Genomic DNA, 16,861 nt, shown 5'->3' with positions numbered 1-16,861 from the left:
TGTCCTTACAGGCACTGGGCATCCTTTCACCCCACCTGAACACGGTGGAGTCACATCCCTCACTTGACCTCAGCATTACCAACCAATGTCCTGGGCCAGACCAGCAGCTTCTCACAGAGTTCAAATGGAATGTGTCAATCTAAGCAGGAAGTTGCTAAAGCCTTTTTCCCAGGAAAATTCTCTGGTGGCACAGGTAGGCTTACCCAGGCATCCCTAGTCACGGAGGAAACAACTGGCACAGCTGGGATAGAGAAAAACAGATGAGCCAAAACATGTTCAAGTGATCATTGCCAATGAGGTGATGCCTTTGGAAAGCAGCTGAAACCAGAACAAGTCAATACAAATGCATCTGAAAGACTCCCCTTATCCTTGTTTAGAAACCCAGGATACAATCAGAATGATCACTTACTGTCCTTTTCCTTCCTGCGACATTATGGAAAATGCTGGAGGCTCTCCTTGCATCATTTCTATATGGTAAATTAAGGTGCAGTCCTGTTCCTCACAGCTTTCCTTTTAGTGTAAACATTTTTCCCCAATTATTGTGTGAAACAAATCTTGCTTTGAGGTTTGATTACCAAAAACTTTGGCATTAAGTATCTAAATTGGCACTGAATATCTAAATTTAATTTGGCATTAAATATCTAAATGTTGGTTACAAGATGTACACTGAACTAATCAGAGAACAGAAACAGCCAAACTACACTGTGAATTCAGAGAGCGACATGTTTATAAATACAGATTTTTCCTTCAATAAATATTTTGCCATATTTGCTTCAAAGGTACAATTTCAGGATTTCTACCAAAAAAGCCATAAAAAGCAGATCTTATGGCTACACTTGTGAACCTTGCCACTGCAAATGCTCTGCAATGTGTGCACATATCCCTGCAAAATTACAGTACAACAGGTCACCTCCTGCAGGGATGTTTGACAAAGACGAGGCAGAACTGCTGCCTGAGGAGAAAATGAATCCTATGAACCTCAGTCTGGAAATGTGCAGGTTGTGCACCTGACACAGATGTACAGGGCACACTGGACCCAGACCTCTCAACCAGCTTGGCCTGAAGAAAAGTAGTAGCTGCCCTTTTGCTTTACATTCCTTTTTGTTCCTATATACTGCCTCTTATCTGCTAAAGTGCTGGGCAGGCTAAAATAGTGTGGATGGGCAACAGGAGCTACTGAACTTCTGTGCTTCGGAAGCAAAGAACAAGAAAGGAAAACCTTCAGAAAATGCCAAACTACATTTCAACCTGGATTTCAGCTCTGATCAGATCAAGAAATAACCCCTACTTCTTCACCAACACGGCTTTTAATCATTCAAAGCACAAACTCCAGTATGCTGCCTGAAAAGCCCAGGCACAAAGTTTATCCTTTAATTTGAGGCTCTGTCATTTGACTGGGGAGGAGGTAATCAGGACAAGGCTCTGGACCATGCTGCTCAAAACATGACAACAGACACACCAAAAATCCAAGCTGGCTGCCTGAAGCAATTAAAGGAGTGTTTACTATTCCATGACAGTTAACATGTTGGACTGACCTTTCATTTACTGTTTAGTGCTGAACATTAAGCTGCAAAATTACTCATGCTTTGCATTTAGTACTGGCATCAGAGCTAACAGCATTAGATAGCTATTCCCACGGCGAGGCACGCGTTCCTCTGCCCAGCTGTGCACCTACTTTCAGCAACACTGATCTGATACCTAACAGCACTTCCGCAGGTCCCGTTCACCCACTGCCATCAGGAATTATCAGTAACACTGCTCCAAAATGTAAAAAGCATATGCAAAATGTCCAGGGTGATGCAGCTGGTGCAATTAGGCTCCTTCCTTACGTACCAGGAAAGAAAAAAAGGGAGGACTGGTGTATGCCCACAGGTCCCCACGGCAGCTCCCAGCCAGATGGCAGCAGGGAAGTACAGAAGCTATGGAGGAAAAGTTTTCTTTGTTTACTCTCCTCCGAGCTGCTTACAGCAGCCTTGTTATAATGAGAGGCACAGGATACATTTTTCAAGTGCCTGACAGGTCAGCAGTTGGAGTATTCCCTCAAAACCCAAGTAACTTTCCAACCCTCAGGCTAGAAGAACCTGGAATTTCCACTATTCGAGGCTACTGATGGAAGGGAGAGGCAAAGTTTCCAGCAAAACACCATTACTCATATGCTTTTGGCTTTACTATCCAAAATTATGTTTATTTCTACCCCTGGCTGTAATCTGTCTGGTCAGACACATGGCATGCCCAGGATGCTGCATTTTGACAGCAGAGTTACGAATTTTGGGCCACAGGTTGCCAACAAAAACAGAGGATTTTTCCACTCACCCCCTGCACTCCTTCCAGCTTTCAATTGTGGTGGTGCCCTGCTGTGGGACTGCATCCCAAACCCTCATGAGCACCTCTCTGCTCACCCTTTCCTCACCTCTGCCTGGATGCTTTTCCATTACATTTCCAAACCTCTCTTCATTACACCTTTTCTGAGACAGTGATGGGCATGATCAATGGAGTCTGTGAATACCAGAGTAACATTCAGTTCATATCCAGACCAGAACATTAATAAATACAACTACATTATGAATTTCCCTGCCATTTGTGTTTTGGGTTTTTTTCATATCCATATTAGCTATTTATATCTAAATCTCTATTTTCTGTATTGTGAGTGAATCTATCTTATTCCCACTGCAGATTCAAAAGAGTATATTTTCCAAGGCTGCTCAGCATGGTAATTAAGATAGAATCACAGCTGATTTGATCTTCCCTGCTTCTTTTTCACTATTTTTATACATTCGTGCAACCAATATGCCAGCTAAATGGTCAGAATTATTATGATAGAAGGCAACTCAGTGTATTTTAAATATCAATATAACTTCTTAAAGAAAGAGGAAACCTATCAATCAAGGTTGCAATTGTGTTTAATGCACATTTTGCTTTTAACAGCAATTTGCCAGTTTAAACAGCATAGACCTTACAGGAGTTAATTGGTGAAGAGTTTAGCGTGCTTTTAAAGCTGTATCTAAATTATACCTTATTCATTCTTTATTGAACAACATTTTTCAGACAATCTAATGTTATAAGTACATGCTATACAGTAGCAGCATGTCCACATCACAAAAGTTAAGGCCATGTCACCATTCTCATCATGAACCTTTCTCAGGGTTTGAACACATCAGCCATCAAATCACAGCAGTTTGAAACAACAGGACACCCACGATGTCATCCTGTATTGATGTCAGTCAAGTAAGAATAAAAACAGTACAGACACATATAATAAAGGACTCCACCCAAATTTATTTTGGATGATTGCTGCCTTTGCACAACATGCTCAAAATTTCCAAAATGAAATTTAAAAGTCAGCAGACAGCACAGTCTAACCAGGTTTAGCTGAATGTGAGTGCAAAGTGCTGCAAAGTGGGTGCCACAGATGCACAACAACCACTTCTCACATACTGCACATTTCAACACACACAAGGCTGCTTCTGTGTAAGTATCAGGCTGGCAGGTAACAGCAGTTCTACCACCAAGGAAATAAAAAAACCCAACTCATCTTCAGTTGTACACACTTGTTGGTCATGATGAAACTACATTGTTTACCAAGTCAGCACACTGGCTACTGAGGTACCATGCTATTCCCTACAGTTAGGATAAGAAACATCTGAATTTTTATGCCACTCATGCCCCAATAACTCAATAGGGACTTCTCACACTGTCCACCAAGCTGAAGCCATTTGTTGAAATAAAGGTGGATGAGGTGAAATACTGTAAGAGAGAGACCCAACAGCTTCTTCAGCAAATTGCCAGAGCCTGCCTAAAAGAAACTCACCCTTCATTCCTGCCCAGCTTCTTGGTTTTACCAACAAAATGCTTCTTATTGCCTTTTGGTTTGATTAAGAGAAAACCTCTGGTCAGGGATCTACAAAGACATGTTCTGCCTCTGCTTAAAGCAAAGTGCCTCTATAGGTGCTTTCCTGAAACATCGTCCCAGGACAGTGAGCTGCAGGTGATGACACTTTCTGGAGCTGCAGAACCAAGCTTTTCATACACCACTTGCCTATTTATTATTTTTACAATTTCCCATTCAAGAAATTTTTCTTTTGTTACAATGCTTTTGGAAGTGCTCATTCCACACTTTTCAGACTTGGAGGTAAGCAGGTAAGACTGAAAAGGTTGCCTAGTTACAGCTTCGTGTACAACGCATTCACACATTTATAAATAAAAACTTGTCTAAACATCTATTTGTTCTTTGGACCAACTCCAGCCTCCCCAGATGACTGTAACATGTCTTATAAACCTTTCATGGAAGACTTAAAAAATAGAACTTAAAGACAAAAAAGGAAAACAAATACATTTAAACATCATCAACAAAGACAGAATGGGAAACAAAGCGGAGACATCCCACGCCAAACTCACTGCAGGCTCAGGTTAGTAGTGTCCTCTTGAAATCTGCTTTCTGCCTTCTTGCACTTCTTCCAGCTCATGGTCTTAAAAGCCAGCTGCAAAGCCAAGAGAAAATTCCATGTATGCCCCCAGATATGGGTCACACACTAAAATCCTTAAGAAGGGAAGTGCTCAGCACACAGCCTATTTCAGCTCGCTGTCCTACCAGGCTGTCTGTGCACAGCACCCATCAAACAGGGCTAACAGCATTTCTCTGCCTCAGAAAACTGCTTCAAGGACAAAGGCATTTATGGTTGCCTGGACACAGAAACAGCAATGAGGGCTCCATCACTACCTAAAATACAGCACTGCTGATCCCTGCCAACAGAGCAGGGGCAAGGACCACCAAAAGTAACATTGGTAATGGAGGGGTTTATGACACTTTATGGTAGTGGCTGATTTATTTCAGAATTGAATTTTGAAATAAAAACTCCTTAAGCTGTTTTCCAATCAACACAAATCAGCTTAAAGGATTGTACAAGAATGACCTGAACTGTATCCTGTTTTGCACACATGTAGTTTCAGAATCTGTCCATGGTTCACATAAATTCAAAAATAAACATAGATGCTGGGTGTACCAGGGGAAAAATAGTGAATAGCTTCCAGACTCAGTTTCCATTTCTGTGATACTGGGCACACACCACAGACAAATGAAATGCTATGGCAATAACCCATGAAACCTGCAGTGAGTTTCCTCACCAGTAATGTGGGTCAGAAGAATTATATACTGTGTTAATAGGCATAAATCAGTTACTTATTGCATCAAAGTTCACCTGTAATCCATAAACTTCATAGAGATATTATGGGCTATCATGGAAAGAGATCTTCATTGCTAAACGTGAACCCTCTCTATCTTTTACTAGCTGTAAAGAACAAATTCCTCAAAACTTTCAAGATAAAGTGAATCAAGAAGTTTCAGCTACGGAAACATAGTGCAAAGGTTCAGTTTGGCACTGCAACATTACAGACAGACAGGAATTTATGGTAAACTGTTTAGATTTGGAAAAAGAATCCTATAATTGAACCAATATTGTCAAATGTATTGCATACTATTGTAACTTCACAGTAATCAAAATCAGACATCAAGGTTTCTATAGAAGCAGCAATCACAGATTGCAGTAAAGTATACCACTCAAGGGAAAAAAATTGCATTTTGGCAATTTCATAGTCAAGTGTTCCTTATGCTCCTCCAACAGTCATTTGTCAGACATTTTCCTGTTTAAAAGGTGCATATTATTTCTTCTCAGTCCTCGTGAGACTTCTCTGCAATGACTTTGCATTCATACTGGAAAACAGAAATTGACAAAATAATATTAATTTACATAACTAGTGAAAAAGATTTGAGTGATTTTTCTACAAAATGGGTGATAAAATAGTTCTTGTTAAGCTCCACTCTGATAAATTTGATCTCCTTAAGTTCTGTGTACATACTGGTGACTGCCATTTCTGTCCCCTGAGCAGATCAGACTTTGGGGATGGCCTGATTTCTCCCCAAACACAGGAGCTCTTAGCTCACGGTCCTGAAAGTATGTAACAGAGTGTACTGAGCAAAGCATGGGTGTACTCTGATCTACAGACTGATCAGCTCACTAAGTACACCAACAGAAATGATTGCTGGTTTCTACCTCACCGCACACCCTCGAGCCAAATAGTTGGCTGGATACATGGAGGAAGAAATGATAAGTACATTTAAACTTCTACTAGGAGGCAATCAACCCCCCTCCTCCAGACTCACCATTGCCAGCTGCCTGCCAATATTGCCCATTGTTATTCCACCAGCAAAAAATATACATGGCAACCAGGAACGGACGTAGAGGAAGTCTGGGGATGTGTATCTGGAAAAGAAGACACATTTTTGAGCTCAGTGTTGTACAATACAGAGTCCTCCAGACACAAGGCAAACTCACAATTAGGAGGATATTTTAACTCAAAAAGATCCACATTATAGAAATTTAATTTCTTGCAGCAAACAACAAAGGAGGTTACTTATTGATTATGGCTGCATTTATTCAAAAAACAAAGTGTGTTACATCGTTGGCAAGGTAGCAATTTTATTTCAATTCGCATCTCCAACTAGATTTCTCCCTTACACTCAGATAAGAGCTTTCACAAAGAGTCCAATTTGTGCTGTGCTCAAAATTAGGTGCTGACAGCTTTGAAAATCATGTCAAATTATACCCCTTCAGTTATTCTGATTCAATCTTACAGCTTCAGAACATTATCATTTCACCCCAGGGGAGCAAATACTTACTGATAAACTCCATTGTACACCAGAAGCTGTGACACCAACGTGGCCAGGAAAGCAATTCCTACTCCAAGACCAAAGCCACTTCGTGACCTGTCAAAGGTCCACCACAGCCCAATGGAGAGGGCTGCCAACGTGAGAGACAGCTGGATATTGTTGGCAAAATCCACCTTCTGTGCTGGCTGTTAAGGATCAGCTTGGAAATACCAAGTACAAGGATAAAGCAATTTTTGTCATTCTATTTTGGCACAATGGAAAAAAAATATCATTAAGACAAGTACAGTGTTACCTGTATCACCTCTCACACAGCTATCAGATGTGAGGAATTAAGGATTGCAATTGTCAATATTTCAGGAAACTAAGAACTTATGATACTTCTTCAAATTTTAGGGTCTCTGCACTCTACAAGACTAAAGAGCCTCTTCCCCTACCAAACAATCAAGCATTTTATACAGACACACGATGCACATGTTACTTCTCACCCTCACCTGGCTCTTTATTGCATTGAATATGAAATCTTAAATCTAGCATTAAATTTCTTAAACTGATAGGGATTTACCAAAAAAAGGTATTTATCCCCATTAATTGCACTTTTGTTTAAATTACATGATGCTTTACATTCAGTTCAGCATTAAAATGTTAATGTGTTCAATAAATCAAAATGAAAATCTTACTGGAAAATGCTCATGTAAATCAACAATGAAAGTCAGTTTTGTCAGCTTGTGAAAGAATTGTGAAGTCACTTCAGATATTTTTGTGCATTCCACATCCTTCAAAATGTTTTGGAAACACTAACTCATTCTCATTACTCCTGTGCAAAACAGATAATTAAAAAGGGGCTTGTCGTGTTGCTTTTGCCTGAAAGAAGACTTATGGGATAACAATATAAAAACCCCTGTCCTATTTCCTCACAAAAATCTGGAGGGAGACCTACCAGAAATGAGAAACAAGCCTGACTAACTGAAGTAAATAATTACAGGATAAAAATCAATAGCTCCAGAAAAAGTGTCAAGGAAGATGGAACCCTCACCAAATCTGGCAATGTGCAGAACTGGCAACAGTTGAAGAGAAAGCAGTCTGGAGAGCTGTCAAGCAGGAAATACAGACAGTACATTACTGATGTCCTGGGATATGGGGAACAGCTGCTAGAGAACTGCAGAAAATTCGCTGTAAATAATCAGACCTGTGTAAAAAGGAGCTGTCAACTCTTATTTCTTAAAAGCAGCAAAGCTGCAACGGGCTCACCCTACAGGTACAGGCCAGGCAGTGAGAACCACAGCACCAGAGCAGAGCATCTCTGGAAGGGGAGTGAGGTTTGTGAGGGACAGTGGGAGGGACTCAGAACCTCAGCAGCTCCAGCTCATCCAGCCACACTGGAGAGCAGAGGGTGGGGAAAAACCACACAGCAACAAAACCCATCAGTGGCCAAGCAACCCTAGTGAGAATTCAGCCAGTTCTCCCACCTTTCACTTAATGTGCCCTCTCTTCCTGGGAATGAGGAGATCCAGCAGCACAAAACCAGAACTTTTAGCACCATTTTTGTGAACTGTGCTGGAGATGAGCATTGCAGAGACGATCAACTTTTTTTCCAAGACCCCAACTTTCACCAGCAGACCCTGGTTTTAGCTGACAGAGGAGGCACTAGGCATAATTGCAGAAAGCCTCTCAGATGAACAGCACTGCCAGTAAGGTGCAAAAGTCCATGAGAAATGCATCCTGTCACCCAGAGTGCTCTCTTGGCATCAAGGAAGGCATCCTTTGCAGAAGGGGGTAGCAACATTTCCTGGCATTGTATAGTCCTGGGTATTCCTGGTCCTGAGCTTTCCCTACTCTTTGCAAAGTGCATGTGCTTCATTCATGACCTCAGACAGGGCCTCAAACTCCTACTATGGTATTAATAGGACACCAGCTTGCAACAACCTAAAGCACTTTTCTGTAATACCTATGGCATCAATATCTTCCCACACTGACTTTAATTATTCAAAGAAAATAAAGACCCTAAGTAAAACAAAGCCCACTATTGAGACATCCCTAATGAAAATATTTTTCAGAACAGAAAGAAGTGAGACTCTTCAGCTCCAATATTGCTACAAATTTGACACTAACACATAATCTGCCTTCTCCTTGCAAAAATGCTGCATGTTACACCTTTAACACCAATTCAAATTCACCACAACTGACTGTGTGAGCTGTTTTTCAGAGGAAACCCATTTGTTACCACCAATGTCATTTGGTTATAGGATACAGCACTGGCATGATTTATTCCCACAAAGACTGCTACACATCGCATGACACTGGACCATTCTCTCTTGAACTTATGTGGCTCTCCCAGATGTCTGTCCATGCAGGGGTACAATAACCCAATCACAGCTGTGGAGACAGGAGAGAAAAAAGGCCCTGAAGTTAAAGCACTGGCAACATTTAAGAGCCTAGAATAAAAGCTATCTAGACTTTGACAATTACAGTCACTACTAAAACACATATTTTAAGGATAAACAGCACATACATTGTAAAAGAGGAATTTCCAAAAGTTTCATTATTTAAAAAAATTCCATAGAGTTCATCAGCATCTTCAGCCACTGCAGCAGAAGTAGCAATACAGAGACAATTTGAACCAGGGGCAGAGGATGACAGAGCTCTCCCCCACACCAAAGGCTCCACTGTAGTTCAGAAAGAGCACTAATAGCTTACAGGTTGGCACTTCCAAAAATCCCACACATGAAACATGTTTAAAATAACTGCAAAACCAACACACCACAGTACTGGTGTGGTTTATAACATCAATATTTTGTGTTTCCTTCTGTTCTTGTTACAAGCAGGTTTTGTTTGGATAACATTTTTCTCTTTTTCAATGCTACTCTCAAGCTCACCCAGAAGAGAGAATGCCAAGAGCCTACAGTAGCTGTTGAATACAGAAAGCAAAGAGGAATTCCAGCCCCAGGGAATTGAGATGCTCTTCCAAAATTTCTTTGCAAATGTGTTCTCTACTGCAACAGCAGCTAAAAAGATTTTTACCAACCACATTAAGGAACTATAATGGTGCCTTAATATTAGACTGCAGTGGTGTGAGCACAGCAGAGCCTGAGCCTTTGGTACAGACTGCAGAGCCTTCAGTCCAGCACACTGCTGGGGGTAACACTGCAAATGCTCTTTCCTCTGCCACAGAGGAAACTGATCCCCAGGATTCAGGAAAATAAATCATCAGTAAAACTGGAGTGGAAAAAAAAATCTCCCTGAGCAATTTTCCTGCCAAAGGCCTTGGGCCAAACTCATGACTAATAATGGTGATGGATGAAAGGACTTTCCTGAATGCAGTCTCGATCATCCCTGATTATAAATATGCAAAATACCTTTATTCTGCTCATAATAATAAACCATACTGCAGAGAAATGTTACGTCAATTCCACGAAGGCTGTGCAAGTACAAATGGTAAGAAAATGGGTGAATTATCAGCATTTACCACAGAGGTTCCCTGTATGCATGCCAGCAGAGAAGATAAGGAAAAAAAATGGAGAAGACTAATAATGAAGAAAAACAAACCCTGAACACCTCAACAGAGTGACTCCTGCTGGGAAAAGCTAATTAAGGCTGTAGTATCTTTAAATCAGATGACTTAAAAATCAAGTACTAAAATCAAACAGTGTACTTTGCAAGCCATATCCAGCCTTTCCATCAAAACTACCAACCCATCAGGCCCAGAAAGACCCACAAGCTTCTTGTGAGATGATGGCAAGATGTAGCCTTCCCAAGTTCCCTGCAGTGTTCTTAGACAACCCAGGAAAGCACAAAAACTAATTCCTGGACATGTGTATGTGTGTATACAAAAAGACTGGAAGGATACTAACAGCTCAATGAGGACAGTGATGCTGAAAGGTAATTTTTTATCTTCCCCAACTCTCACACAGTTTTTTGCAACTACCTCTGTCAGCACACCAGGCATAGACACATGACTGAACTTACCTGATGCTGTGCCACAGCAAGGTGGCACCCACCAAGCTGAGGAGAAGATGCTTGTGATCACATCAGGGGGGAAGAGAGTAACGTTTCTCTGGATCTGAAGCAAGTTTAATACTAATGCAAGAAATACACCAATAAAAAACAGCACTACACCACGAATTACCAAATTCATGCCACGACTGGTTACAGATGAAATGTATGGGCCACACTTTTTTGGTAAGGTTGGCATTGCATCATTTTCTGCCATGACTTCTTAAGTTATCAGAGGCATCCAAGAGGCTGACTGAGGATTCACTTGCAATCAATATTTCAACTCTCTTCAATTAGGAGACACCCAAACCCTGAAAAACAATAAAAAAAGAGTGAAAATTCAGATATAAGAAACATTACAACTTATTTCGAGATTGGGTTGAAAAAAATGCCTATTATATTTTTTCTGAATTTTCTGAAGAGGCAATTAGTCCTTTGATAGCAGAATCAACCACAGCTACAAAAATGCCTTAGAAAGGGAATAGGTTTCACAACCAGTTTTTTTCTTCTAGGAGACAGAGGAGGAAACATGTGGGATGGGACAAGTAGGAATGTGAAAGTACATTCCAGGAGGTGAAGAAATGACACAGGTATCAGATGGAAGAAAGGCTTGCTTTGCAGTAAGAATAAATTGGTTTACTCCCTTCCTTGAAGCAACAACTGGAGAGATTATATAATTCAGCAGCAAGTAAACACAGCCCTCAATTCCAAGTCAGTCACAGAGGTTCAGAGACCTCTTTTCTTGAAGACACACTAAAAAAACATTTCTCAACTGGAAAGTGAAATCTCTGAAGTAACTTTCAGGCTGGAGTCAGAATTTCAGCAATCCTGCAGCATACATGTTTTGTAACCTCCAGTAAGAGCAAACAGCTCAGCAAACAAGAGCAGTAACTTAACAGAGAGAAATATTTACCAAAGTAACACACACATCTGGTGAAAACTGCCCTACATCATGACAAACCCCAACTGCAATCAGGCACAGAAGCACCCGAGGGCAAAGGAAAAGGAGCTCCACCTGCCTTCGCACTAGGAAGCCTCTGACATGAGTAACTGCCCGCGCTACAGGAATGGCAGAGTTCCCACCCCAATCCCTTCCTCAAAAAAAAACAAAACCTGTCCATCATGAGTCTTGTTATACATGGATCCAGTGCCACATTTATGTACAACAGCGATTTTGATCGACAGCTTAGCCACCTGGAACTTCAGAAAAAAAGCCCTGACATTGTTTTTAAATCTGAAACTGCCAGCTGGTAGCAGCTTCTGTTAACTCTTATTTATGGCACATGGGGAGCCAAACCAGAACATCCATCCCCTTTCCTCTCAGCTCCAGCCAAGCCCGAGGAAGCTCTCTGCAGACACAGCAGCAGAGCAGAGGACTCAGCATTCATTCACTTCTGCTGACTGAAAGCCAAAAGGAAAGTTAAGTACATCGAGGCTAGTTAAGATACTCCAGCCAACTGCACAGATGTGATGCCACACCATGGCATACTCCATCACATGAAGAAAGTTCCAACAGACGGGAAAAAAAAAAAGAGGACAAAAAAGAAAAAAAGTTCTCTTCATACAAAACTTCCCACTGGCAGTTTGGGGAGGCAACAGTGTCTTCCTAAGAACACAGGCTCTCTTCCACACAGCCAATTCCTCACGTTCCTTGTAATCATGAACACACCTTGGGGGGGGAAAAGAGAACTACCAAGGTGTCGGGCTTCTTCGTCTGCTTCCTGAGTCAGATTGCCAGCCTTGATGTCTGTATCAAGGCTGGCACTGGCACTGCAACACTTCCTTCAAGCAAAAAGGAGGTGCTCCAGATTTTTCTTTCCTGCTCTGAATGGCACAGCACTGGAGCATAGCATACTTGGATCATACTTTTAGCCTCCAGCAAAGAAACCATGGAGTCACAACATCATTATTGCTATTGAGAGTCACCCTCGTGTCTCCTGGGGCTTTGGGATTGCCTGGGATTACACCAGGTAATCACTGGAATTCTCAGAATTTACAGGAGTCTTTCTAACACATGGCATTGGAGGCTATAGCTCCCAATTACAAACTCTGCAGGAATACTGTGCTTAACATGGGTTTTCAAACTGTTATGTCCCTTCTCAGCTTTGGCTTGCCCAGGGAAATAAACTAAGCTCTTAACTCTCCACTTCCTTCACCATCCCAACAGCTTTTAGCACTTCCTGAAGTCTGCATATCCCTTTTTTTAAATGCATGACCCAAGCTGATATATAAGGAAGCTCACTCTTTTAGTTCTTCCTCTAATGAGCAGCACACAGGTTAAGAGTTTCTTTTTTCAGTCATAAAGCGGTTTGCTCATGTCCTGTGATCCTTTACTACATTCCAGTCTCTCCTCTTTCCTGTTACTGAAGTACTTGTTCCCTGGCACCAGCTCCAGACCTTGCACACTGCATTTCAGCTCGTAGGTGTCATTTATTTCTGACAGCCAACTTCAACCCACTTTTCCTGCAGGATCTCTCAGTCCTCTTTGGCCCTGCAAATGTTGCCAGCTTTGGGTCCTCAGCAAGCATCTTACTGCACCCTATTTTGTGCACCAAGCTTATCAACTAAAACAGAATCATAGGATCTTTTGGATTGGAAGAGACCCTAGAGACCATCCAGTTCCACTCCCCAAATACGGAGAGAGATCAGCCCAAGTCCCTGTCTTTGATGAAATCTAGAAATAATTTCCCTGCACTGATTATTTCCCCATTTTACACTCTCTCTTGGTATCTCCCTCTAACAAGACTCTGCTTCTTGTAATTCTTCATCTACAGGAATCTTCAGCCTAACTAAGAATCATCAACTATCCCACATGGCAATACTAATGTAAACACTGATCAGCTCTTACTGGTTTTTCTCCTAGAAGTGCTGATGATCAAGTAAAAGTCCAATTTTATTTCAGTATAAATCACTTTCAAATCATAAAACCTGCACTTGTATAATTTCTACATATGCCATTCAGCCAATACATATTTCATTCTGAAGGCTTATCTAAATGCAACAGGAAGGAAACCACTTACTGCTTCTTCACAACGACTGCAGGTGCAAGTTATTCAAGACACCAGAACAGATTTTTATTAGCAGGTAAACAGCCTGACCACAGCAAGGGCACCTGGGTAGGTACATACTGACAGATGTTCATGAAAGTAATTCAAAGTCTGAACCTAGCATGATGTAGTTGTTTGCACCTGGTGGTTTCTCACCCTACACATATAATTCCTAGTTGTTTTATCAGTTTCCAGATTTTCCACTGACCCTGAGACCTTCTGGCATGCCACAGAGCAACAGCAGAATGAAGCAAAGTGATCAGTGCTCAGGAAACATTCTTCATTGCCCCAGACAGGCAAAGCTCTCAATGCCCTGGCGCAGCACAGATATATACTACCATCACCTCTCATGGAAATCAAATTACTATTGCTAAAGACTCCAGTTCTTTCTGACTAGAAGGCCACTGTTCCTGCAGACAGTGGAGACTCTGTCTCCTTTTAAGCCTTATGCTTTACTGCAGGTTGCCTCTCAGATAGGAACAGATCGCAACATATTGAACCAACAAGACTTCTGAGCCCTCATTTCCTGGGGAATGCACATTCCCAGCTGTGACACGGCACTGAAAGCTGCAGGCTTGGCACTGCCGGAGTCTCAGCTGCACTTCCCTGCTCGCTGGCACACGCGGACTCCAGCCCAAGCTTTTCAACACACCGTGCACCACACACGACTCGCAAGGCAGCCACACGGTGTCTGGCATTGCGCAAAAAGTTAACAAGTAAATTATCACCCTGGACATTTTTAAAACACTCAGTCACTTAACTGTCTCCTAAGGAGAAGATCCCTCCTGCTCCCCTGAGCTCTCCCTGCGCACCGAGAGCCATTCACAACTTCTGACACCGCACAGACACACCGGCCACGGCGCGCTGAGGCCGACAACGAGAGGGTTTATTTGGGCAACACCACGCAGGAGATAGCACGAAACCATCCGTCTGCAGCGAGCCAATGCCAAAAGCAAACAAAACCATCGCCTCTCAGCCATCGGGCGGCGGTTCTGCCCCGGACCCCGGGCCAGGGGAGCCCAGCCCGCCTGGGCAGCGCCGCCACCTCCGGCCCGGCCCGGCCGGCGAAGGGGCCGCGGGCCCGGGCAGCCCCGCCGGGCACGGGCTGTCCCGGCTGCCGGGGAACGGCCCCGCCGGCCTCTTCCCTCCGTCACCCCCGGCCCTAACCCGAAGCACCGCCCCGGCCCGCGGCCAGCAGAAGCCGAGGGGCGCCGCTACCCGCCCGGCTCAGCCCGTCCCCCCGGCCCGCGGCTCCACAGCCCCGGCCCGGCCCGGCCCCTCCGCAGCGCCGGGACTCACTCGGCCTCCGCCATGTTCCGCAGTCCCCGCCCCGCGCAGCCTCCGCAGCGCCCGCCGGGCCTCGGCCGTGCCGGGCACGGGCAGCGCGGGGGGGCGCGGGATGCTCGGCCGGGAGCCGCCCGCTCCGCCTCGGAGAGCGCTCGGTGCCGTGGCTGCGGCTGCGGAGCGGGCCCGGAGTAGGGCCAAGAAGTTTATAAGAGGAGCACTTCACTTGGAGTGCAGTGTGCAGGAGTAATGGGTACAAATTGAAAGACAGGAAATTTGGGTCAGGCATTAGGAAGAAGTTCTTTACTGTGAGGGTGATGAGACCCTGGAGCAGTTGCCCAGGAGGGCTGTGGATGCCCCAAGCCTGGCAGTGTTCAAGGCCAGGTTGGATAAGGCCTTGGTCAGCCCGGTCTATGCGAGCTGTCCCTGCCAATGGCAGGGGGTGTTGGGACTGGATGATCCTTAAGGTTCCTTCCAACTCTTAACATTCTGTGATCCAATAATTAGAAAAGCTGGATGTGCTAGGCTGTTTGCCCCATGGCCACACTCCCAGCTGGGCTGGGGGCAGCCCAGCCTGTTCCACCTTCAGGCACACACATGGTGGGAATGAAGTCCTCGTCCCCAGCTGAAGCTGCCAACCCAGCTCCGGCCCTCCTGAACGCCTGGTCCCACAAGGACTTTCTCATATGTTTGACTTTATTGATGGAGGACAAAATTGCACATCTCCATATTCCAGAAGCCATGTTTTCAACTCCAGCTTGGGCCTTTGGGGGAAAATGTACAACATGAAGCAGAAAACAATTTGTTTTAGTCTGTCTTAGGGATGGTAAAGGCATCACAGTAAAAACCACCATTTATATATGTGAGAAGGAATATGTGAGAATAATGCTGTTGCATTCATTTGTATATCAGATATATTCTTATATTATTGTATTAATGAACTCTTTTCTTTCTCACACTGATACTGAATACTATTTATTAAAAAGATTTGCACATTGCATTTCCCCAAGCTTGGTATTTCACTGCAAAGACTTCGACAGTGCTTTCTGTATTATGAGGTCTGCAGAAATCCAGTGCCTATCCTCTTACAGTTCTCAGAATAATGACTGGGTAGGATGAAATTTGTAGCTGTTCACTGCAGTGGCATGTTTAGTGATAACTGTGGTTTCTTTGTGCTGGTATGTTGTGATCAGCAGTGTCACCAAACGTGCAAACTCAGAGGGGAGGATATGGGTCTATAACAGGCATATTAAGAATGGAAAAGGGAGATATTTGCAACAGCAAAAACCTGTTGTGGTTTAGATGAGCAATAAATGAATTTTCAAATCGTTCAACTTTGGCTTTTGTCACACAGAAACAAAGTCTTTTTCTTCTCAGTAATTCTGCTGAGCTGCCTGCCCTGTCTGTGGTTTAGATGGTTATTTTGCTGTACTTGAATGCCAAATTCTGGATCAAGAAAGACAAAAGGTTTTTCTAATCAAATAAAAATCTTTCCTTAACGTCAGATAAATGCCTTTGGCCAGCCATATGCCTGAAGCAGAATAAAGTGCCTTATTTATTTGTGCCTTAAAGACCAGGACCACCAGAGAGCCTGAAATCAGAAACTTGGAAACATGAAGTGAATGCTGGAGGGAAAAATGTATGGCATAAGTAGATGGAGACTGCCAGTGATTGCTGGCATCTTTTCTTCTCCAGACACTTGTAAATACTGTCAGGTAATGACTTGTATATCAGTAAATTTGGATTAGTTACAGTCAGGTCTGCTGCTGTGTTTGGTGCTATAAAATCACAAGATCTTAATTCCTACCAAAAAAAAAAGTGACCACATGACAAATATTACCCATATTAATAGAGGTCTATTAAAAATATTATGTGA

The 16,861-nt window shown here is 43.1% G+C and overlaps 1 protein-coding gene across 3 annotated transcripts; it reads right to left on the bottom strand.

The window, feature by feature from the left end:
• Positions 1-3,256: 3,256 nt before the first annotated feature.
• Positions 3,257-15,100, bottom strand: INSIG2 (insulin induced gene 2). Of its 3 annotated transcripts, none has more exons than XM_059852603.1 (6): positions 15,001-15,100; positions 10,628-10,965; positions 8,913-9,037; positions 6,674-6,840; positions 6,158-6,257; positions 3,257-5,707 (listed from the first exon to the last, which is right to left on the bottom strand). In XM_059852603.1, exons 2-6 carry the CDS (start codon positions 10,869-10,871, stop codon positions 5,666-5,668), a joined length of 678 nt encoding a protein of 225 aa, XP_059708586.1. In that variant the 5' UTR covers positions 10,872-10,965; positions 15,001-15,100; the 3' UTR covers positions 3,257-5,665. The 3 variants fall into 3 exon arrangements, with proteins under 3 accessions (XP_059708586.1, XP_059708587.1, XP_059708588.1); XM_059852604.1 differs by having other exon boundaries at positions 14,924-15,009; XM_059852605.1 differs by lacking the exon at positions 15,001-15,100 and having other exon boundaries at positions 10,788-10,928.
• Between the last annotated feature and the right edge of the window lie 1,761 nt (positions 15,101-16,861).

Source organism: Haemorhous mexicanus, chromosome 8 (assembly GCF_027477595.1).
Source record: "Haemorhous mexicanus isolate bHaeMex1 chromosome 8, bHaeMex1.pri, whole genome shotgun sequence".
In the NCBI taxonomy this organism is placed as follows: Eukaryota; Metazoa; Chordata; class Aves; order Passeriformes; family Fringillidae; genus Haemorhous; species Haemorhous mexicanus.
This window is presented reverse-complemented; position numbering and strand designations above follow the sequence as displayed.

What these genes read in the sequence shown, in the direction of transcription:
- INSIG2 (XM_059852603.1), bottom strand. Translation starts at nt 10,871, where the DNA reads ATGGCAGAAAATGATGCAATGCCAACCTTACCAAAAAAGTGTGGCCCA. An exon ending in GTGTACAATGGAGTTTATCA is followed by an intron (nt 6,258 to 6,673) that starts GTAAGTATTTGC and finishes CTTCTTTTCCAG; the next exon opens with ATACACATCCCCAGACTTCC. An exon ending in TTGGCAGGCAGCTGGCAATG is followed by an intron (nt 5,708 to 6,157) that starts GTGAGTCTGGAG and finishes TCTGTTTTCCAG; the next exon opens with TATGAATGCAAAGTCATTGC.